Source organism: Danio rerio, chromosome 20 (assembly GCF_052040795.2).
Source record: "Danio rerio strain M-AB ecotype USA chromosome 20, GRCz13ab, whole genome shotgun sequence".
Classification (NCBI taxonomy): Eukaryota; Metazoa; Chordata; class Actinopteri; order Cypriniformes; family Danionidae; genus Danio; species Danio rerio.
The window spans coordinates 16232501-16255583 of NC_141040.1; the positions used below are offsets into that span (position 1 = coordinate 16232501).

General features: G+C 39.1%; 2 protein-coding genes across 2 annotated transcripts in view; one reads left to right on the forward strand and one right to left on the reverse strand.

The window, feature by feature from the left end:
- The first annotated feature begins 7256 nt into the window (after window positions 1–7256).
- Window positions 7257–13326, forward strand: myoc (myocilin). The gene is given in 4 exon segments (NM_001015062.2): window positions 7257–8039; window positions 10784–10849; window positions 11085–11183; window positions 11763–13326. Coding segments are annotated over 4 exon segments (1425 nt in total). The 5' UTR covers window positions 7257–7567; the 3' UTR covers window positions 12551–13326.
- Window positions 13327–13442: 116 nt separating this feature from the next.
- prrc2c (proline-rich coiled-coil 2C) overlaps window positions 13443–23083 on the reverse strand; it is a 55420-nt gene continuing 45779 nt past the window's right edge. Inside the window, exons 28-33 of the mRNA XM_087298088.1 lie at window positions 21781–22015; window positions 21375–21683; window positions 19439–19542; window positions 19139–19265; window positions 18821–19045; window positions 13443–15209 (exon numbers count right to left, since the gene is read on the reverse strand). Of these exons, the coding sequence (XP_087154214.1) occupies window positions 14958–15209; window positions 18821–19045; window positions 19139–19265; window positions 19439–19542; window positions 21375–21683; window positions 21781–22015 (1252 nt within the window). The 3' untranslated portion in view covers window positions 13443–14957. The remainder of the gene's footprint in view (window positions 15210–18820; window positions 19046–19138; window positions 19266–19438; window positions 19543–21374; window positions 21684–21780; window positions 22016–23083) is intronic.

A 23083-nucleotide genomic window follows, 5' to 3' on the forward strand; every position in this document is an offset into this window, starting at 1 on the left:
ACAATTTAGCCTACCCAATTCACCTGAACCGCATATCTTTAGACTTTGGGGGAAATCGGAGCACCCGGAGGAAAACCACACAAACACGGGGAGAACATGCAAACTCCACACAGAAACGCCAACTGACCCAGTCAAGGCTCGACCAGCGACTTTCTTGCTGTGAGGCAACAGCACTACCTACTTGGCCACTGAGTCACCGCCTGTAATAAATACAAACCCTAATATAAAGTAGTAAAGTAAAGGCCAGTTTCTGTATACATACAAAAGTGCTCCTGGAGCTTCACGTTTACTGTTGAACCGCTGAAGGCTCATGAAATGTTTTGATGTTTTTGGTTCTTTTTCTGGGCCTTGAATATCTCAAGAACATTGCTGTCTATGAAGGGTCAGAGAGCTCAGATTGCAACTAAATTATCTTAATTTATGTTTCGGAAATGAACGAAGGTCTCGGGGGTTTGGAACAACATGAGGACGTGTAATTAATGACAGACTTTATTTTGGGTGAATAAACCTTCAAGTTCACACAGAATGCAGCGTATGCACTGATTTTCTAATGATTTTCTATTTTTAAATATGAGAATGATGTTTGAGCATAACACTCATCTTTTACACATCTTGAGTTATAAATTATAGTAAAATAACATTTAAACAAAATAAATAAATAAATAAATGTGCATTCTGTTAAAGCTAACATACACCCCTAAACAATATTCTTTATATTTACCTTTAACATCCACACACTCACAAATGGATAAAATTGCAATACATTTGTATTTGAATTTTCCATCGTAACTCATATTTTTACATTGCAAATGTATTTCATGTAAATGTGCAATAATTTAACGAACAAATGCAATACCTTTATGGGAATGTGAAAGCGTTTAATTATTTAAACTTGTTTTTGTGACATACTTAAAACAGAAAATGTATATACATAATTTTTTTTTTTGCTTGTTGCAAAGTCTGAGGAATTTTCCTTATAGCATCAACTGTTTCTCAACAGCTGCAGCCATTTTTCCTGGCTCATTTTGCTAATAAATATACACAAAGAGCAATGTAAGTACACTACTTTACAAAAGTCCTGTTGCCTATTCAAGTTTTAGGAACAACAAATGATAACTTGACTTCTAGTAGGTCGTTTGAGATCAGACGTGGCTTATATGAAAGGTAAGGGCCTCTAGATTACACTTATTTTACCAAAATAAAATTTGATCATGCCTTAATTTTTAATTATTTATTTAGGACAGTAAGGTCTGACTGAGCTCAGACAAAAGTCTTGTCACTTAACAGAAATAATGTACAGTATATAAAGTCATGGTGCAGTGGCAAAAGAATTAATTTGTGTATGACTCCCATGATTTTGGAGGACTGCATCCATACATCTCTGCAATGACTCAAACACTTATTAATAAAGTCATCTGGAATGGCAAAGAAAATGTTGTTGCAGGACTCCCAGAGTTCATCAAGATACTTTAGATTCATCTTCAACGCCTCCTCCATCTAACTCCAGACATGCTCAATAATGTTCATGTCTTGTGACTGGCCTGGCCAATCCTGGGGCACCTTTTTTACTTTCAGGAACTGTGGAGGCTGAAGTAGAAGGAGCCCTATCTTGCTGAAGAATTTGCCCTCTCCTTTGGTTTGTAATGTAATGGGCAGCACAAATGTCTTGATACCTCAGGCTGTTGATGTTGTCATCCACTCAGCAGATCTCTCGCACACCCCCATACTGAATGTAACCCCAAACCATGATTTTTCCTTCACCAAACTTGACTGATTTTTATGAGAATTTTGGTTCGAAGGTCTTCTGCAGTATGTGTGATGATTGGGATGCAGTTCAACAGATGATTCATCAGAAAAATCCCCTTTTCCAAATGATCAACTAGAAGTCAAGTTATTATTTGTTGCACTTACAACTGCGATCGACGATAAGACTTTTGTTAGGTAGCGTACCGTGGAGTTAAATAACAATATAGAAGACACAACTACTCTTTTCATATTGTTAAGCATTACTCATACTAAAGTAAATGGTTCGCTGTCAGACATAGTTTAGCTTTGCCTATGATACAGGTTTATTATAAAATTTTTTATAGTGTGGATTGTATTTCCTCCGTTAACACAGTATCAACTCCCTGTTCGGTGCTTAAAGACTTGACTTTAACAGCAGTTTTACTCCTTTAGATCTGTTTTTATCCCCATTTCAGTATCATTACATTCCTCACACTGGATTACTTTGCTTTGAGTCTTTTATCCCTCTTTTCCTGCATTTTTTATATCTTTGTCTGTTCTTCTCATCTCAGTCATACTCTGGTTCCCATGTGTTCATGGCAGACAGCTTCACGCCATCTGTACTACCAGTGCAGGACAAAGACAGTACAGATGCAAAAGTTGACTGATCTACCATAGTTGTAGATGGAATATCAATGACATTCCTTTTATTTCCTTTAATTCCACTTCCCTGTATGGCTCATCAGTTCCAGTTAAGTCATAATGAATTAAGAGAAATCCAGAACAAGTAATTGGTCACCAGGTGAAGTTTGTCTGATTCAGGATGCATGAGATTCTCATGGAAGGTCACGCTGCTCTGTTTTGCATCATTAAATTCCCCAATCGGCCTTTTATCGCTGACATGTCTCTCATTATTTACGTAACCAAGTTTTAATCTATGTTCTGTTCACTCCCCAAGCAAAATGTCTTCATTATGTGTGTTTGATTGTGAGGATCCCATTCAAAACAGGCTTAGACATTAAAGGAACACGCCACATGCTTATTTTACAAGTTCCCCAGAGCGAAACAGTAAAGTTTTACCATTTTTCAATCCATTCAGTCAATCTCCATGTCTGGCGGAAGCACTTTTAACTTAGCTTAGCATAAATCATTGAATTGGATTAGACCATTAGCATCTTTCTTGTAAAAAAAAATTTTTTTTTAAATAGTTTTCCTATTTAAAGATTGACTCTTCTGTAGTTACATTGTGTATTAAGACTGACGAATAATTAAAAGTTGCCCCTAGGGTATTTGTAATTTTAGGAGAGGGGTCTGGCTGCAGACCTGGTGCAGTGCAATCTGAGCTGCATCCAATGCTTTTAATGGGCTCATCTAGCCCCACCCTTAACCATACCCATCACAGTGACGTCACTAGCTCCATTTGAGTGCATTGTGTCTGACATTGCATCGCTGAGTGATGCAGTCTCAGCTTGCATCATAAAGGGCTGCATCCAGATACTATTGAATTTTAGGCTTGACTGTAGCTGGGGACTATTTTCAGGCACAGCACAATATCATTGCGCCACAACAGCAAAGTTCCTCGATGGAATGAGAGTACAGTTCCTAGTCATACCAACCTAGAAAAATAACAACTTTACAATTTGTCAGTTTTAGTATTCAATGCATCTACAGAGACAAGTTTTAAATGTTTTAAATCTTTAATTGAGTTAGATGCTAATGGTCCTATCCGATTCAGTGATTTATGCTGAGCTAGGCATAAAAAATATACTGAAAAACAATTAAGTGAATTGTGAGTACAATTTTTGTTTTTATACTAAATAAAATAAAAAAAATACACACTATAAAAATGCAAATAATTTAAATTAATTTATGCTAATTAAAAGTATACTTTCTTAAAAGTATAATCTGAATGCATTTGAAAAATAGTTCAAAGTTAGTACACTTTTACACAGTTATTGTAAGTATAAATTAAATTTAATTTTTACAAATATATTTAAATAGAATTTTAATATATAGACAAAGTGTACTACTTCAAAAATATATTATAAGTGTAATGCTTAAAAATATCATTTCAATGCTATAAAATATAGTTCAAAGTTAGTACACTTTTACACAGTTATTGTAAGCATAAATTAAATTGAACTTTTTAAAAATATATTTAAATAGAATTTTTAGTGTTGGAAATAAAGTGTACTACCTATAAAGTGCACAGTTGAGTGCACTTAGATGGTATAAAGTTCATCTTAAAATATATGTAATGCTATTTTTAGTACAATAAGTACAAAATTAGTGCATTGAAAACAGAGCACTTTTAGTCCAGTACTGAAAAAGTATACTTAAAGTGACTTTTAGCACACCTTTTTCACGTTTTATATATTCTTTTAATATATTACTATTATACTTTAAACTATTCTTAAATATATTTATAAATGTTTAAAATTAGGGTTCAAGTGTATTAGTAGTTATAACTAAAAAGTACATTAAGTACAAAATTAGTGCGTTGAAAATAGAGCACTTTTAGTAAAAAGTGTACTAAGTATGATTAAATAAGGTGTATTTAAGAGCAAGCATATTTTTAATTATTTTTTTTAACCTGGGTTGCCAGACCTGGACAAAAGCTAATTCAAACATGGTAAAACTCAATCATGGTTTTGACTTCGATCATAAAATAGTCCTTTCAAAAAGTAATTTCCTGAATGTTGTCAACATGCATTTAAATAAATGTATGTATACTCTACCTGACAAAAGTCTTGTCATTGATCCCAGTTAAAAGAGCAACCAATATTTCTAGTTGATCATTTAGATTAGTGTCAGTAGGTAAATTTTTCTGCTAAATCATCTGTTAAACTTCATCCAAATCATCACAAATACTGCAGAAGACCTATTTGAACCCGCATGGACCCAAGATTCTCACAGAAATCAGTCAAGTTTGGTGAAGGAAAAATCATGGTTCGGTGTTACATTCAGTATGGGGGTATGCGAGAGATGTGAAGAGTGGATGGTAACATCAACAGCCTGAGGTATTAACATATTTTGTGCTGCCCATTACTTTACAAACCACAGAAGAGGGCAAATTCTTCAGCAGAATAGCGCTCCTTCTCATACTTCAGCCTCCTAAATAATTAAAAATTAAGGCTTGATCATATTTTATTTTGGTAAAATAAGCGTAATCTAGAGGCCTTTACCTTTCATATAAGCCACTTCTGATACCAAATGACCTACTAGAAGTCAGATTATTATTTGTTGTTTCTAAAACTTGAATAGGCGACAAGACCTTTGTAAGTAAGTGTACATGTAGACGTTAAAGCTTTAAAGAGTCTGTTGCAAGTCTGCAGTTCTGAACTTGCTGGAAATCTGTTCAATATTTAAAGAAAAGTTATGTGTCCTTTGAGATGGGTATCATGCCTGTACGGAGAAATGAATGAGATCGCATGAATGGGCTGGAAAGACTGAGAGAATGTTAAAGAATTGCTCTGACTGAAGGAATGCAAGCTTTGATTGTACTTCATCACTCATTGTCAGCGGTCTCCAGGTACTGCCACTGAATGAGTGTTTGACACAGGATTTAGATGAATAAAAATTTCAAGCACGGTCTTGTAAATGCTCCGTTTTTACAAGAGTACTCAGAGTTTCTGGTAAATGGCATGTTTCTTCAATCTTTCATAAATCTGCTGTGGTAACAAACGAAATGAAGCCTACAAGGTAAGAGTTGAGAGCTTCGGTGGAGGTCTTGAAGAACAGCCAGAAAGTTGAAAGCAAAGGTGCTGACGCCAGAATTAAGAGGTAAAACGATATTTGGACACATTTATGATGAATTGATGTCATAAATTTATAAAGTGGCATTCATTTTTAAGACTTCAGTTATATTTTCATGCAAAACATACATAAGTTTGACTAATTATTAAATGAGATATTCAAAATAAAGAAACTATTTGGTCATTTTTGGATGAGAAAGTTTAGTGGAAGTGAATGGAAGGAACTCTCTGGTAAAGTCTACATTAAACAGAAGATGCAACAATCTCCATATGCTCTGAAACAGCTTTTCAAACAAGAAATAAGTTGGTGGGATTTGATTTTGTACATCAGAAATGGATTGGACTGTTTGCTGTCAGTAAATCGTGTGTGATTGACAGGTAGTCACACATTACATCATCAGACATAATGAAGTCATTGAAAAAGATTTTAATTGAGATTTTTTACTACAAACTACACAAACACAAGATTTAATTTAAAAGACCTGCCTTTTGTGGTCATTATATAACATTACAAACATGTTTTGGGGCAAAAAGATGTCTGAAAGGTTAGATTTATTTGATTAAAACTCTCTTATTTTGAAATACAAATTGAATTAAATAAAAACCTATGCAGTGTGGAACTATTTATCCGCACACATACACAAAAACAAGATGGCAATGGAAGGTCTGAGGAATTGTTAGGTAAGAATGTTTACCAGTATTGTCCAAAGCAAAGACTGTGTACCATTGAGGTATTTGTTAAATGTCATGACATTACTAAGTTTCACAGAAGACTTAGGTGGGCAGTGAGTGTAGTTATCTCATTGAAACACAAACAAAAAAAAAAATCGAATGGCCACCATGAAGAGAGATTCCAGTCCTGAGCCATCTGAGCTACATTATAGATAAAAGAGTGTGAATGTATTTTGAGGCTAAGTTTACGGAGTAAACTAACATAAACTACAAGGAAAAAAAAACATTGGGAGAATGTGATGAAATCCAGAGTGGAGGAAAGTGGAAATGACAGTAGGATGTCACAAATACACGAGAAAGCAAAACACTCAATTGTGAATGTTGGTGACAGAACGAGAAATGGGCAATGGGGAATGTTGATTCTGGAGACTGAAGCTGTTATTCAGGTCACCTTTACATCTCCAACATACTGACCTCTGCTTTGCGTCACGTTCTGGGCCCTTTAGCTAATCTGCAGATGTAACTAACACTGCGGACCTCCCCCATGGGCTGTCCGGTAGGGGTAACTCTATCCAGATTTACCCCCTCAGAGCAGCAAGTCTTGTGCTCCCTACAGCGAGATCCCCTGGCTGTGAATCACCAGCAGCAACTGATAGCACTACTAAATTAGACAGCAGAGGGGTATGCACTCCCTAGTAGTTACCTTCAGAAAGAACACATACCCAGATCGTTTATTAGACCCGTTACGCAAGTAATCACTTCAATACCCTGCGGTAAAAAAACAAACCATTAAATAACAGTTAGAGATAAACAACCCCTGTGTTCACCTGTGGCCGGCCCAGCATTCCTGAACACAAAGCCAAACAAACAGCACACAAATCCATCCCACACATGCTCTGATATGCCCTCCAAGAGGAGGCAACAAAGAATAATCTTTGGAAGGATCTTTTTGTTGGGGCAATCCCTCAAGCACATAGCATCCCTCCTTTTCTTCCGTCCCACTCCTTCCCTCCCTCCCTTTCCTATCTGACTGTATAAATAAGTCCCAGTGTAATGTGCTTGGACTCAGAGAAACTGCCTCCAAACCTGAGGAGACAAACTGAAGGATCAACGACCAATCAAAGCAAGAAGCTCCAACCAGCCCCTCGAAGGCAACGTTTAGCTTGAGCGAGAGAAAGTCAGTGGGAGCGAAAGATTGAAAAGACTCAGGTGAGAGGTCATTAGTGGAACGCCAGAGAAGTACGGGGCTCCGGTTACACTTGGAAGGTGAAAGGGAAGGAATAGATTAGTGCTAGAGCCGAAGAGGACCAGGAAGGACAAGTGAGCTGCAGAAAGAGTTAGTCACCACTGCATTAAACCTTGGACAAGGAGCTTCAGGCAACAGTAGAAAGAAGTTATCTTTGGTCCACCCCAACATGTGGTTTTTAGCAGTGTTGTGGATTTCTTCCCTGCTGATGGGATCCCAGGTTCAGAGCAGTGCTAACCTTCGTCGAGCAAATGCTGGGAATGGTCGCTGTCAGTACACCTTTATGGTGGACAGCCCTACTGAGGCCAGCTGTCCATCGCCAGGTTCAACTCCCGAGATGGAGGCTCTGATGTCTCGCCTGGGGCTGCTAGAGGCACTGGTTGCTCGTCTCGTAGGAGGGGAAGCCATGCCAGAATCATCACAGAGCTCGGGATCTGGCCTTCAGGACTCTTACAACCAGGTGATGGGGGAGAACGCGCAGCTCAAGAGAGAAAAGCAGAGACTAGACAGACAAGTTCAGGACCTGCAGCAGAGGATGGAAGAGCTCCGCCAAGAGGCTGAGAGGCTGAGGAGCAGACCCTGCATGCAGCAAACTTCTTCCAGAGTGCCGCAAAAAGACAACAGCTTCAGACCGGGATCAGGTAAGCACGGACAACCAAACACTGGGGGTGGGATGTTTGGGACAATTCGAGAATTGTCAAGACAGTGTCAACAGTTTATCTGCTTGGAAAATATTCCACTCCCAGAAGGTAATAAAAGAAAAAAACTGTACATTTCAGAAAATATCAAAGAAAATTATTTGCTCTTTAGTGCATTTAAGTTCCTTGGAGTAATAATGGGGGTGTATAATGTGCAAAACTTTTGATCCTTAAAGATGCCCATATTGCTCTTTAGTGTCTTTAGTTTTCTAAAAAAGAAGAAAAAAAAAGAAAAGTAAATTTATAGTAAACCATGGAAAATCTACTTTTTTGCTTCAACAAATCAAGGTCCAATTCTGCAATTCTATATTAGAGAACACATATTTGGTGCTATTTAAAAAGATGCACTGCTAAAGTGCATAAAACACATCATATAGGCCATTTTTGCTGAACCATAAACAGGTTTGGTGTTCGAGAAACCAGAGGGTTTGAGCAAATGAGAACACTAGAATCATTGGCACTACGAAAAACAGACATTAAAGGTTAATGTGTATTTCCATGGTTATACTTGGCTGTGTGTGATTTATATATTGGGTGGCATGGGTGGAGAGGTCAATGTGTTAATTTTAAAGCACAAAGGGGAGGTATAGATAGATCATAGCTGAACTAGGTGACATCCCCATGTCACAGTTTATAAGAACAGGGCAACATAAGAGCGAGTGACTGAGAGAGACATGAAGGTGTTAGGGGGCGAGCCACTGAAGCAGTAAAACATAAGTACTGTGCTAATACTCAGCAGTAAATTCTTACTGACAACTCCCAGCAGACCCGCTGACTGATGCTGCTTGAGGTGGGGTGCAGATTAGGGCTAACTCACCCCTGCTGGGGTTGTTAGTGACTGTTTAAATCTATTGTTTGCATCTTTAAAAAAATCATTAATTAAGATTTACTGATATGTACTATTACAATGGTTGAAAAAAATCGGACAAAAATGTACTTAGTTCTAAAGGTTAAATATTCCTTTACCACATTCCACATTTGACATCTGTTCAGCTTCTGACGTTCACACCTGTGACCAGCACCACAGCTCCTTACATCTGCACCGTAAATTATGTTAAAAGTTTAACGAGAGCAGTGGAGACACTCTAAACAGGAAAGCAGATTGCAGCACTTTGAAACAGAAAGAACAGACCATCCGTCTTGCATGTCCTCACCCTCTTAGATTCAATGTTTTGCTTTTAGGTTCAAAGTCCCATAGCTCTCTAAATATCCTACATATTGTGCCTATGTAAGCTCAGAAAGGGAGTGAATAAACAGTATTTAAACAAGAGGTTATGAACACTGTAATTACATAGAACAATTACAAAGGTGCACTTAGTACTTGATCAGGGTGGTATGGTGGTCTTGGGATGACTTGACACATAATAACATGAATGTATTGGCGTTCATATGATCCAAGTTACCAGGGGGGGGGGGGGGGGGGGGTTCAAAATAATAAGGGGAAAATGACAGCCATGAAGCTGTCTAAATGCAAAATGTCCTTAAAATAAAAAAAGAATAGGAGCCCTGTTCCATTCAGCCACATGGTAGCTGTCAATGTCACCTCATTAAGTACGGGCATACGAATATGCAATCATAATCTTTTTCCTCTGGAGATCAATCTGCTTTGGAAATCTTCACTGCAATGTTTTAAACAGGAGGAATTCTCCTCTCATTTACAATTATAATACGAGCTGGCATCTGGTTCATGGAGCAGAGTTACAAAACCAAAAAGCATTCAGTGAAGAGAAAAAAAAAAGTCAAAAGTCTTTAAGATGTTTCATTAAAAAACTCTTGGAAATAAACTAGCCTGTTACTTACTACCAGCTGCCCAGAGCCTCTGCTTGATCTCTGGGGAGAAATTTCAGACAGTATACTGATAAATACAAACACCTGTGAACAAACTTTGGCAATTACATGCTTTTGTTACCTTGTTGTGGAGCGAAGACGTGCCCATGAGCATGTGTTGATTATAGGGATAAAGGACAGTAACTACAGACCATCCCACTGCAGGTGTGAACAAGCTGTCATCATCAGCACATCACAGCAATCAATCTAAGTCAGAATACAGATGTTGGGCCATTATAAAAGCTTGTTAACAGGTTAGCACATGATCAGTGTTTAATGATAATGTTGCGTCACAGCTTGCCAGAGAGGCTAACAGAGGCAAATCAGTCCTTGTGTACATGAAATGGTGGGCGCAAGCCCAGTAACTCAAACTTTGCAATGCTTAAATTACATACATGCGAGAAGATGAAAAGATAAACAAAGACACAAGCATTAAATGTTGCATTTGTCTGAGATTGTTAATTAGGGCCCTTGTAGATACACCCTGCTGGAGTGCACGTCTGAGTTTCGGAAGTGTAATGGGAGGTCTGTAGTCTGGCAGGCTCCGGGACAGCTGGGAATCTACTCAAGGCTGTTTATTTCCTTCTGTTAGATTCCTGACTGTCAGTAGAGCTGCCAGTCTTCCAAAACCATGCATCCCAACAAACATACATACCTCTGTCTCAGGCGAACAATACCAATAACATAGAAGTCTGTCCTACCTGACTTGTTTGAACTGCCATCTTGGTGTGCTAGAATAACAATGAATGTCATTTGACAAATTTATTGATTGGTCTGTTTTCATATTTGTTGTCTGGAGAAATCATATAATTAGGGACAGTAAACATTTACAAATTTGTTTATATTTCTTTTCCTTTTAGGGCATGTACCCTCCAACTTGGCATCCAGACCTGGCAATCCACAAGAAGACAAAAGTAGTTTAAGAGGTAGGGGGTGAGAAGAGTACGCTTGCTTCTGCAGAGAACAATGTGCATTATTAAAAGATGTTCCAGTTCCATAATGGACAGTCTTAACAAAAATAAATATTCTTTAGCATTCTTGTTAGTAACTGCATGTGACTAGCTGTCATTCTGACAGTGAAGTCTTGACTAATGTAGTTTTCAACACCTGCACATGCATGTCTCAATTTGACTGTGAATTTCGGTCTTCCTTCTTTCCCAGACCCCGCATGGCAGTACTCAAATCCCGGATACCAAGAGTTGACGGCTGTGGTCACCGAGGTGACTGCCCCAAATCAGGACGGTCCAGCAGACATCTCAGGTAAGAGTCCCACCCTAAACCTAGTCTTTTACAAAGAGACACAATCTAGTAGACATTACTAGCTGAACTGTCAAAACATGTTGATGTATATAAATACACCCTGCCCCTAGATCTGTTCATCTCAGATGCCTGAAAAGATGATACCGCGCACATAGCAATCATTCCTGCTGACAGCACTAACAAAATACTACTATTTTTACCAATTCATCTGCATCTAAAACAGGCTAGGTTATAAAAGGAGCCGTATATGTTTAGTAACAAGCCAAAATGGTAATGCAAATCACTTGATAGGACCATGTCACTAAAAGATATTAAGGTTCGGGTTTTTCCCCATTAAGTCCTTTGAATTCTGCCAAGCATACCTTCCCCCAGTACTTCTCTCTTACAGGGTATTTTAGGAAAGGGTAAGTATGCTACTAATCTTTTACACTAGCAGTAATGGTAGGACAAGGTGTCCTCTTTAGCAGATTTTAGCTTGAGAGAGTTCCCTTTCAAGCGGTCACTGGATCCATCTTATAATAAATTTCAGGATTCCTCAAAATTGTTTGGTTTCCAACAAGTGTCTTTTGATTTCTTTAGGCTGTGGTGATCTGGTGTGGGTTGAAAATCCTGAGGTGCATCGTAAAGCTGATAGTATTGCTGGTAAATATGGTGTGTGGATGCAAGATCCAGAAGCCAAGGAACCTTATGGTCCAGACATGGTATGGCGTATTGATTCTGTCGGTTCTGAAGTGCGTCAACTCTTCGGATATGAAAACATGGACCAGCTGACACGTGGCTTTCCCACCAAGGTTCTACTCCTGCCAGAATCTGTAGAGAGCACAGGTGCTACCATGTATAAAGGCTCCTTATACTACCAGCGGAGGCTCAGCCGCACCCTAATAAGATACGACCTACATGCTGAGAGCATTGCTGCTCGTCGTGATCTACCCCATGCTGGTTTCCATGGTCAGTTCCCCTACTCATGGGGTGGCTACACAGACATTGACTTGGCAATAGATGAAAATGGCTTATGGGCTATATACAGCACAAATAAAGCCAAGGGTGCTATCGTGATCTCCCAGCTGGACCCTCACAACCTTGAGGTGAAGGGTACCTGGGAAACAAAAATCCGCAAGACATCTGTGGCTAACGCTTTTATGATCTGTGGCAAGCTCTACACAGTTGCTAGTTACACCTCACCAAACACCACGGTTAATTACATGTTTGACACTGCAACCAGCCAGGGTAAAGCAATATCAGTGCCCTTCAAAAACCGTTATCGCTACAACAGCATGGTAGACTACAACTCCGCAAAAAGAAAGCTGTATGCTTGGGATAATTATTACATGGTGTCTTACAGTGTGAGACTTGGCAAGCAGGAGTAAACATTGTAAATTTCCATATCATCAAAGCTTGCATTTTTTTTTTTACTTAAAACATCCAGTAGGACGTCAATTGTTGGACTTACTGATTTTCAAAGACAATGAACTTTTTTTCTGAAAAAAGAACTGGATAAGTCAACCAATCAGGCTTTTGCTGGTATTTGTATAGGAAACTGAGTGTGTGTGTGTGTGTGTATACCAAATAAAACACTTTCCTGGTAACATAAAAACAGAGTTTTTTCAAGATTTTCCCCTTATATACAGTAAATACCTTACAATTAACTGCATTGTATATCCTTCTCGATCATAGATTTATCTTTGATAAAAAAAGTAAGATGTTGACCAACAAGTTCCAAAATGGATAATGTATCAAATCATGTCGATATTCACATCCTTAATAATTTTATCCACTTAACATGTTAATAGAGAAATTATTTTTCTACCTATGTAAGTAATGTCTTGTCTGTTTTTGTGTATATGGCACTGAATAAATTCAAGGAAGGGGGAAAATATACTAGCAAACAACTGATTACAGCAAGCCTGCTTCTTAATTCATATATCATTGAGCAGTACGCAACTTTACGAACCTAAACCTTTGCTTGTTGTGTTTGTGCTCTAATACTTTATCATATAATCTTCACTCTGTATATGATGATCATTTTCCCTTCTCTCTTTTGAATTTGCTGCAAATCTCACATGCTGCTTGAGATGTTAAGATTGGGATTTTGTGGCTTTGGAAGCGTATTAACTTGAAAATAAAGATTTATAAAGTCTGCCAATGAGTGTTTTCATTTCTTTAGAGGCTATAATTTATTTAGCTTAAAAGTATATTGTTAATGTATCATATCTGGAATTAGGCAGTTTTAACCCAAAAACAGAAGCATCACGACCACAGTTCATTTTTTACAGCATATTATTTTATTAGTTTCTGTAACCAAACCAGGAGAATGTAAATAAGACCTTACATATTTTAATACAGCGATTTAACCCCTGTACAAGTAAAACAAAATCAAAAGAAAAAAAAAAGAAAAAAAATCCCTCTCCTCCCCTTCTGTTTGTAGTTTCTCATTCCAACTAAACAAACAAGAACTGGGGGGGCCGTACTGAATCTTGTGTTCAACTGAAGGCCCCCCTCTTCGCAACAGCAACCCAAGAGGAGTGGTTTGGAGAAAGACCATGTATACTTGTAGTCCAAAACATCTGGGGACCTCTGTTCAAAACTTTCATCACCCCTGCCCCAAACCCCATACTGAGTCTAAATTGCAGCTACACTTTTCAGCGATAAACTTAAAATGCTTGACCACTCACCCCAACCCAAACCCCGCCCCTCCTCTGCAGTGATTGGTCAGGAGAGTCAGAGCTGGTCAGCAGCATGGTTGGGTGCTGTGTGGAGAGGCTGGAAGGTGAAAGACTGGAGCTATTGAAGTAGGTGTGTCTACATAATGTCAATCACAGAAAAGGGGAGGGGCTAAAGCTTAGGACACATCAAACATAGGCCTGGTCTGGAGGAACCGTTTACAAAGAAAAAAAAAAAAACCCACCATAATTCTATCTGTTGACGAAGTTGAGCCATCTTTGTCAAATCAAATATTTATCTAAAAGGATTCAGGTCTTTTGATGCCTGACCTTTGGCTAAAGATTCAAGGTAATTTTGCGTGTACACGCAAATGCACAATCTTCGATTCTTGCAGGCGTAGACTATTGAGAAGGCAGGAGGGAAGGCTCACAGTGGAGACTTCAATCGATTAATTACTCCAATATGTCGGTAATCAATCCCTAATCGGCAAAAATGACATACTATTTAAGGCCAATACACATGGTTGAAGTGAAAATGTGAAAGTCATTTTGAGAGGCATACACACACACAAAAGCGCACAATAGTGACATGCGATTGTGTGTGTGTTTGTGTACAGTTCATTGTATCTTAACTGTCATAACCAAAATGTTGCTTGAGAACACAAAGAGCAATCAAAATAAACTGGGAAAATCAAAAAGAAGAGAAATCTGCCTTCCTACAATGCGTTTCTCTACATGAGGAAATGTGTAAAAGTCAGAAGGAAATCATATTGCTATAAAATGGCATTCTCAGCAGCAAGAGTAACATGTTGATGTCTACCTTCATTGTTCACTGGGGGATGTGCAGTTCACACAATGGAGGAGCGCTTTTCACTGTAATGCCAACCACAGCAGAGGAGAGAATGGATGGACTGATAAAAGGATGAGGAAAAAGCGCACAGTAAGTGGGAGAAAAATGCACAGCACCTCGTAAAATTAACCTCCATCACTCTACTTCCCTACAATTCTCTGATGATTTCAGGTGCTGTAGTATGTCGCCCCCCCCCTCCCCCCTGACATCTGGCCTCTCAGTCCATCCTTCCATCCATTTTGTCCTTTCTGAAGTAATTGAACACTATTTGCCCTCTTCTGGTTTGATGGCCTGTGGTTTGATCGGACCCGTTCGGATGGGTTTGGTTGTTGCTAGAGGTGCAGGTTTGTCGGACTCCACGCGGTCGGATGGCGCCCCCTGGTGATTCGAAGTGATGCTGTCAGTGGGTTTGCCAGCTCCTTCTATGCGGGTGGGCTTGCTGACTGGAGCCTTGAGCTGTTGTTGCTCTGAGAAGAACTTGTGGGTTGACTGCAATACCTCAGCTCGCTGTTTAGCCTGAGAAAAGATGAAGATTAAAAAATGTCTTTATATACAACAAATAAAGCAGTGGTTCTCCACATTTTGACAAATGTCCACAAAAGCAAGTCTTATGGTTAGATACAGGACTAATAAGCATTTATTAAAAAATATTTGCATGTTTTGTCTGGTTCAGTATGAGATCAGTAGCATGGAATAACTAGAAAAAGTATAAACAGGGTTTCTGCAGATATTACAATGTCAAATTTAAGACTTTCAAAGACAGTTTTAAGACCATTAAGTATTAAATTTAAGATCTAAATCGAAATATCAAAAACATGCATACACAAAGAGAAAATGCAAAAAAATCACAAAGTTTGTGGCAAATACTGAAGACAGGTTATGCTGAGTTCAGACTGCATGATTTTAGTCCTGATTTTGACTCGCCGACAGGTTTTGATAGATTGCCGACAAATGCCTGAAATCACAGGCAAGTCGATGCTCTTGCATGTGAGTGACAATCACACAGTGTGAACTATCAAAGACGCAATATGAGAAAATGGCAGATGAGTTGCCAATGCCTGTGAGATATTTGGAGTGCTAAATTTCTGGAGCTGTCGACGATACAAATCATTCTGTGTGAAATGAGTTGTGACTAAAAATAACATCGCCAATCGCCTTCAGCCAATGAGAAAGCAGCATTCACTTGTGTGTGTACCTGCAGGCCAGCGGGAGATTGAGAAGTTAAAAGCACGCATTTTCGTTTTATTTTTGGACCCAAGAAATGGAGGAAAAACTAGGTTTGCCAGGAGCACCCGTGTCTGTTTGACGTGTCATACAGAAAGTTAAAAAAGAAAGTTGAGGAGAAATTGCTAATTCCCTTTAAATCACAGGTGAGCAAATATGTACATTTTCTACTCCATTAAAAGCTTCTTTCTCATTATGTAGTTAATAACAAAAGATTTACTATGTGTTTTTGGTTGTGAGATGTAGTTTGGATGAAGTGGTCGGCGATTATTCCTATTGTAAAGTCATGCCGATCCATCTTGCAGTGTAAACAAAGCAGCAACAAAACGCTAGCCCATATAGTCATGCAGTGTGAAAACATCCGACTACTTTGAAAATCATGACTACGAGTGCTTTGAAAATCATGCAGTCTGAACTCTGCATTAGATGCACCATTGAACTACAGGAAAAAAAAAAAAAAAAAACATCTTAAGGGTGATTTATAATTTTAGCTGGCGCCGCATCGCACACCTCCACTGACTGCGCTCGCACCTCAAACAGATGAGGCATATTATTAATATAATTCAAGATTTTTAACTAATTGTTTTTGTTATTTACAATAATAATTATAAAGATTTTCATAACAATTCAAGATTTTTTAAATCAAACTTTAAAGTATTACTTGCTTTTGTTCAGATCTAGGATAGTTTTACTTATAGTTACATTTTAATGACTACAGAACATGGGTTGCTCTACAATTATATTTTTGTTATGGAAAGAATAAAAGCAAATAATAAAAAAAAGAACACAAAAAAAAATACAGACCTTTTTATTTTGCCCATTCTACAACTTATACATTACAGGCTGGTTAATTTCTGTCCTCTACTTATAAGCTAAAAAGCCAAAAATGATCAAACATTCCTGACCATTAAAGTGCCATGACACCCCCCCTCTTTCGGTTAAAGTCTACTTCAGAACTTTTTCAAAAGATGCATGATTAATGGGCGTGGAGCTCCGCGAGCATAGGGCAGGAGTGGGCGTGGCCAGCAGGGGAGAAGGGGAGCGAATAACTGCTGTTGTCAGTTAGCTCACAAAATGAGACACAAAGAGGAGACGCATGAGTTTATAGTTTACAAAGTTAAAATGCAAAGAAAAGAACAGTAATTTAATGCCCTGCTACATTTGTTATTCGTAATTTCATATACAGACAACCACAATTTATATCATTATAAAGATGTGTGTTCATGTAAACACTATAAATGAGGACTTCTCCCTCAATCCCCGTATCCAGCAGACTCAGTGCAGCAGGTCTCCTGACCCGTCTATTTTAACCATTAGCCCTGCTAGTAATCTGGAGGATTTAGGCAAACACAACAGCACGGCGATGTGTCTGAATGTGAACGAACTCCTGATAAAAGACAGCGTCCGCCATTCTCTAAAATTCATCCGACAAAAATGCTAGCAGCACGCACACAGCTTGCTGTATGATCGGCCCTGACAAGATCGCGGGGGAAAACATGCAACAAACCCCGTGGATGATGGAAACAAACGCATATGAGCCTTCATGAACGGCTAATACTGTGCCGTGGTTTCTGTGTCTCTCAGCTCGGGCTTGACACTGGCAGGTCTGGCAGGTCTCATAAATAATTAAGCAGCCGGCTCTTCTCATAGGATAAGAAAACTCCGCTATGAATAATAATGAGAAACCGACACGTCATCATTGCACTTGCAGTACTGCGTTACGTTGCAGATTTTGATCCCGCCCCAAAACTCATTTTAAACCCGGAAGCTGAAATTAGCTGACAAAAGCTCAAAATTATCCAGTTTTCCCCACAATTAAAGCTGACAGGTGCTAACATTGTCTTAACTGATGCTCAACACACACACATCTGTTTATATAAAAAAAAGTTCTCCGGGGTGTCCTGAACCTAACACCAATAAAGCCTAGAAAAACAGGCCATCAGTATATTGTAAACTGATAGGTTTACAAATGTTCAAATATTTGTAACAAATAGGTCAAATATTCCTTTCCAGTAAACAACTTTTGCCATGACCTCTTTTGGCTTTAACAAATGCATCCCCCAGGTTTATATATATTTATACAACAGTTCTGTCTGGTTCTTGAATCTGATTGGCTGACAGCCATGAGATATTTAAGTAATATCAGCATAAGTACAGCCTGATTACCCTTCGTGTATTACTTCGCCCACATACAGCCAGCAACAAGCAGTGCACAGTCTATGGCAGACACTATAGTTTGACAAGTATAACTGCTGTTAAGAGGCCAACGCACGCCTCCCACCAGTGCTGATATACAGCCATAATCGCACTGCTACTTGTGTGATATTGCTTATATATATATATATATATATATATATATATATATATATATAGCATATATATATATATATATATATATATATATATATATATATATATATATAAAAATATTGCTTATATATATATATATATATATATATATATATATATATATATAAGCAATATTTTTATATATATATATATATATATATATATATATATATATATATATATATATATATATATATATATGCTTATATATATATATATATATATATATATATATAAGCATATATATATATATATATATATATATATATATATATATATAAGCATATATATATATATATATATATATATATATATATATATATATATATATATATATATATATAAATATTGCTTATATATATATATATATATATATATATATATATATATATATATATATATATATATATATATATATATATATACTGTGTCTAGAGGCACTGTCATGATATATGGAAATTTAGAATATCGGCAAGTAGAGATCAAAACCCATAACGTCAATTTTCAAATCAAACTCACTGTTTGTTTAAAATGAATGTCATCACAATTCCCACCTTTAAGTCTTGTTCTGCTTTCAGGGCTGCCTGTGTGCCACGGGGGGCTAAAGGTGGACCTGAAGGGCCACGTGGAGGATGTTGAGGTCTGGGATGGGGCATCAGACCTCCTGTCAGGTTAGTAGACATCGGTGGACCCATGGCTGAACGCTGCACCCCTCCAGGAAAAGAGTTTGCATGGGGTGGACGTACCAGTGGAGACACCATGTTGGCTTGAGACAACATCTAACATGTGAAAGAGAGAGCAAAATCCATTATTGTTTAAACTGCACAACTGAATTAAGACAACAATTTTTCCTTGTGTATGTAGCAGCTGACCTGTGGATTGAACTGTCCTGGAAAGTGTTGGGCTATGCGCATTCCTGCAGATCCTGTCTGGAACTGTTTTGGATAAAGCATGCTGTTCATCTTGCTAGACTGACTACTAGGGCTTGTGGAGCTTGCCCTGAAAACACAAAGGAAGAAGCTGTAAGGAAACTAATTTGGCCCACTAAAGACAAGGGATGTTCAAGTAGCAACAAGCAACTTGGTTATGCTGTAGTCTTGTGATTTGTTCAAGTGCAACACTTTCCCAAAACACATGGCAACGCTGAAATCTGCTTTTGTTGGCATACACACCTATAAGGGCTAGAGGTGGGGGTGGTGCTCCTGGCGCTGACAGGTGGCGTTCCAGGTTTCACATCAATTCCACCACTGAAGAGCTTCAGATCCATCTCACACATCTGCAACAGATAAAGCTAATATTTTAACATGGCCCATGAGTGATTTTAGAAATGTCACCCATGAAAACTGATAGTAAAAATGTTCGCCAGTTTGAATAACTAGAAATTAGGGTGGTCAAATGTATTGATTTTTTTCTGATAACATCGGACGAGTTTTGAGTGCGTTATTAAGCACAGCTGACTGGCCATTGAGTTCATGATTGTGGCTGGACATGAAGGTCATCAGTTTACCACTCTTCACCACTGTTCAGCAAGTGCAAACACAGACACAAGAACACTGAAGCGTTTCGAAGCCACGTGGATCAGCTGATCTGTCTAAAAGCTAGCAAGAGCACTTTGCTTATTAAAATAATACTGATTGGTACAGAGTGGCTTGCCGTCTCCAGGTTGGAGGAAAGTCCATACCCAAGGCGGTGGAGTTAAAGTATCTTGGGGTTTTGTTGATGAGTGAGGGAAGGATTGAACGTGAGATTGACAGGTGGATTGGTGCAGCAGCGGCAGTAATGCGGTCAATGTACCAAAGCGATGTGGTAAAGGAGGAGCTGAGACAAAAGGCAAAGCTCTCGATTTACCAGTCAATTTACGTTCCTACTCTCACATTTAGTCATAAGCTTTGGGTCATGACCGAAAAAACAAGATCTCGGATACAAGTTGCCGAAATGAGTTTCCTTTTCAGGGTGGCAGGGTGCACCCTTATAGATAGGGTGAGAAGCTCTGTGACCCGAAAGGAGCTCGGAGTAGAGCCACTGCTCCTCTTCCTCTGAGGCGGCTCGGACATCTGTTTTGGACGCCTCCTGGACATCTACCTAGGGAGGTGTTCCAAGCATGTCCCACCGGGAGGAGGCCTCGGGAAAAACAGAGGACACGCTGGAGAGACTATGTCTCTCGGTTGGCTTGGGAATACCTTGAGATCCACCCCAGAGGAGCTGGAGGAAATGTCTGGGGAGAGGGATGTCTGGGGTCCACTACTAAGACTGCTGTCTCTGCAACCCCGCCCCAGAAAAGTGGTTGAAAATGAATAAATAAATGAATGAATGACCAACTGGTACTGAAGTCAATGCTTTTGACAACCCTAGTAGAAACATTACATTCAGAAAACACCAATTTATAGTGTAACTCCCTAAATATTAGTTAAAACAACACAAACGTACCAATTTTTAAAACAAAAAGTTCAGTTTAGTCATATTCTGAGCGATTATCAATGTGCTTTTTGAGTCATCTGCTAACAAGTGATCAGCCAAAACACTTCACTGTGACAATCTGCATTTTTATGCAACCAAATGCAGCTGTTGCGGTCAAATTTCATTTAGACCGTTCTTATTTCACCAAAGTTTACATAGTGTAGGAGAACACAAGTAACATTGAATGAACAACCCGTGTTTGATGGCTTACTGGAGAGCAAGAAAGAAACGGAATAAACTATCTGAATGGAAGCTATTTTGACAGTAATACATGTTTTTTGGTACATTGATGTGAAGTATGAAAACTTGCTTGTTTTATCTCACGAAAAATCCCATAACAATCTAATGTTTGGTCAGCAGTAGAAGAGAATGTGGCCTATGATGGCTTTTTGATCATAGCTCATGAGCAGTTAAGCTACTCACAATTTACTTTACCTTCTGGAAGTGATCATAAAAGAACAAGCTCCAAACATTTAACACCTCATTTACACTCAATTTAGGTTTTTGAGTTTAAGTAAACCAGACCACATGGGTTATTATGGTTTAGTCATTAACTTTATATACGACTTAGAGTATATGAAGTGCAGTACATTTTAAAAAAGCTATAAAAGCATAAGGTATAATAATGTATTACTGCATCTGCACACAGACCTTGTTGGAAGGCTGCATCATGCTGTGTGTGTTTTGGCCAATGAGGCCACGGTAGGGCGGATTGTTGGGTGGCTGCCGGTTGAGGCTGGGAGGTGGCGCTTGAGGAGGAGTCGGCGGAAGAGACTGAGGCAAAGCCAAGAGCGGCTGACCTCCACCAGAGCCAAAGTTGGGTAAAGACAACTGTGAACCAGGCACTGGAACGGTCACCTGCTGCAGGGCAGAGCTGGGGCTTTGTGTTGAGCTGTAGTAGCTGCTCTGCTGCTGGACTTGCCCAGAGTACAGGTTTGAGTGCTGACCCAACCCCTGACGCTGCAGATTACAAAAAGGAAACACTTTAGATCAGGACGAATAACTTGACAGAAGAAAAAGCTATTAGTATATAAGCAACAAAAAATTAATCTCTGACCTGCAGCAGGTGAGTGTCTATCAGCTGTGATCCTCCCATGCCAGAAGGCTGGTTCAGCTGGGGCTCAAATAGGATAGGGATGTGTTGGGTGTTTGAGGTCTGCTGGAAGGCCAAGCTGGACTGAGGCTTGCCCAAGTCTGGAGGCTGCACTCCAGGGTAACTGTGCAGCGGAGTCCCAGATAGCATCATGGGAGACGTCTGGGAGAGGCTGTTCTGCATGAATGCCTGCTGAGACCTGTGAATGCAGAAAAGCACAAAGTAAGAAAGCATTTACACCTGGGGTCCGTTCTTCGTATTTTGATTACTCAATTAGCTGAATTTGGTTATTGACGATTTGACACGATCCAGGATTGTTTCGTTCTTCAAAACTCATCTGAGACTTGTTGTCATAGCAACAGTTCTGGTAGCTCAAACCTGCTTGGGAGCAGGTTCATTTTTAAAAACAGGATTAGATCGGGTCAGTTCAAGCAAAGATGATACTGAAAGTATGTACTAAATGCTGATATTTTCTTACAGTAGTTATATACACTTAGTAATAAAAAAGTAAATATATATATTAGCGCTGTCAAAATTAGTGCGTTAACGCATGCGATTAATTTTAAGTAATTAACGTGTTTAAAAAAAGTAACGCAATACACGCAGTTGCAGGTTTTTTTTACTTTCTGTTGTGGTGGACGTGTGTTTAACATGCAAGAAATGTGTATAAGACCAAGGAAGCACTTTTTGAAGGCAAGTTTCAGTATAAAACAATTAGTCGCATCACCAGGCTCTCCAGAGTTTTATGCAATTTTGGGTGTTTCATTTTTAACTTTCGACTTCTGTTGTAAGATGATACCGCATGGCGAACAGAAAGAAAATTCTCTGCATTTCGTGACTCGGTGTTCCTTTAAGGCAGGGGTCTCAAACTCGCAGCCCGCGGGCCATTTGCGGCCCTCAGTGCAATATTTTGTGGCCCGCGCCGACCGCTGTACACTGACAGAATCAGCGGAGAGAGGAGAGAGAGCGCTCCCCGCTCCGCTGATTCTATCCGCACACAGCGGTCACTGGCATTCCCCGCCCGCCGTGTAAACAAAGGGGCGGGTTAGGAGGGAACTCGCGCCGGCCAGAACCAAGGTAAGCTGTTCCCGCCCCTGCCTGCCACTTAGCTACCTATCTGCAGCCTGCCACCTACCTAGCTACAGCCTGCATCTTATATATATTATAGGTAGATACAGACTGATGTCACTGGAGTGGGGTGGGGGTGTTTTATTTATACATATATACGCCTTTTTTTAGGTGAGGGCAGGCATGTGCACACATAGGG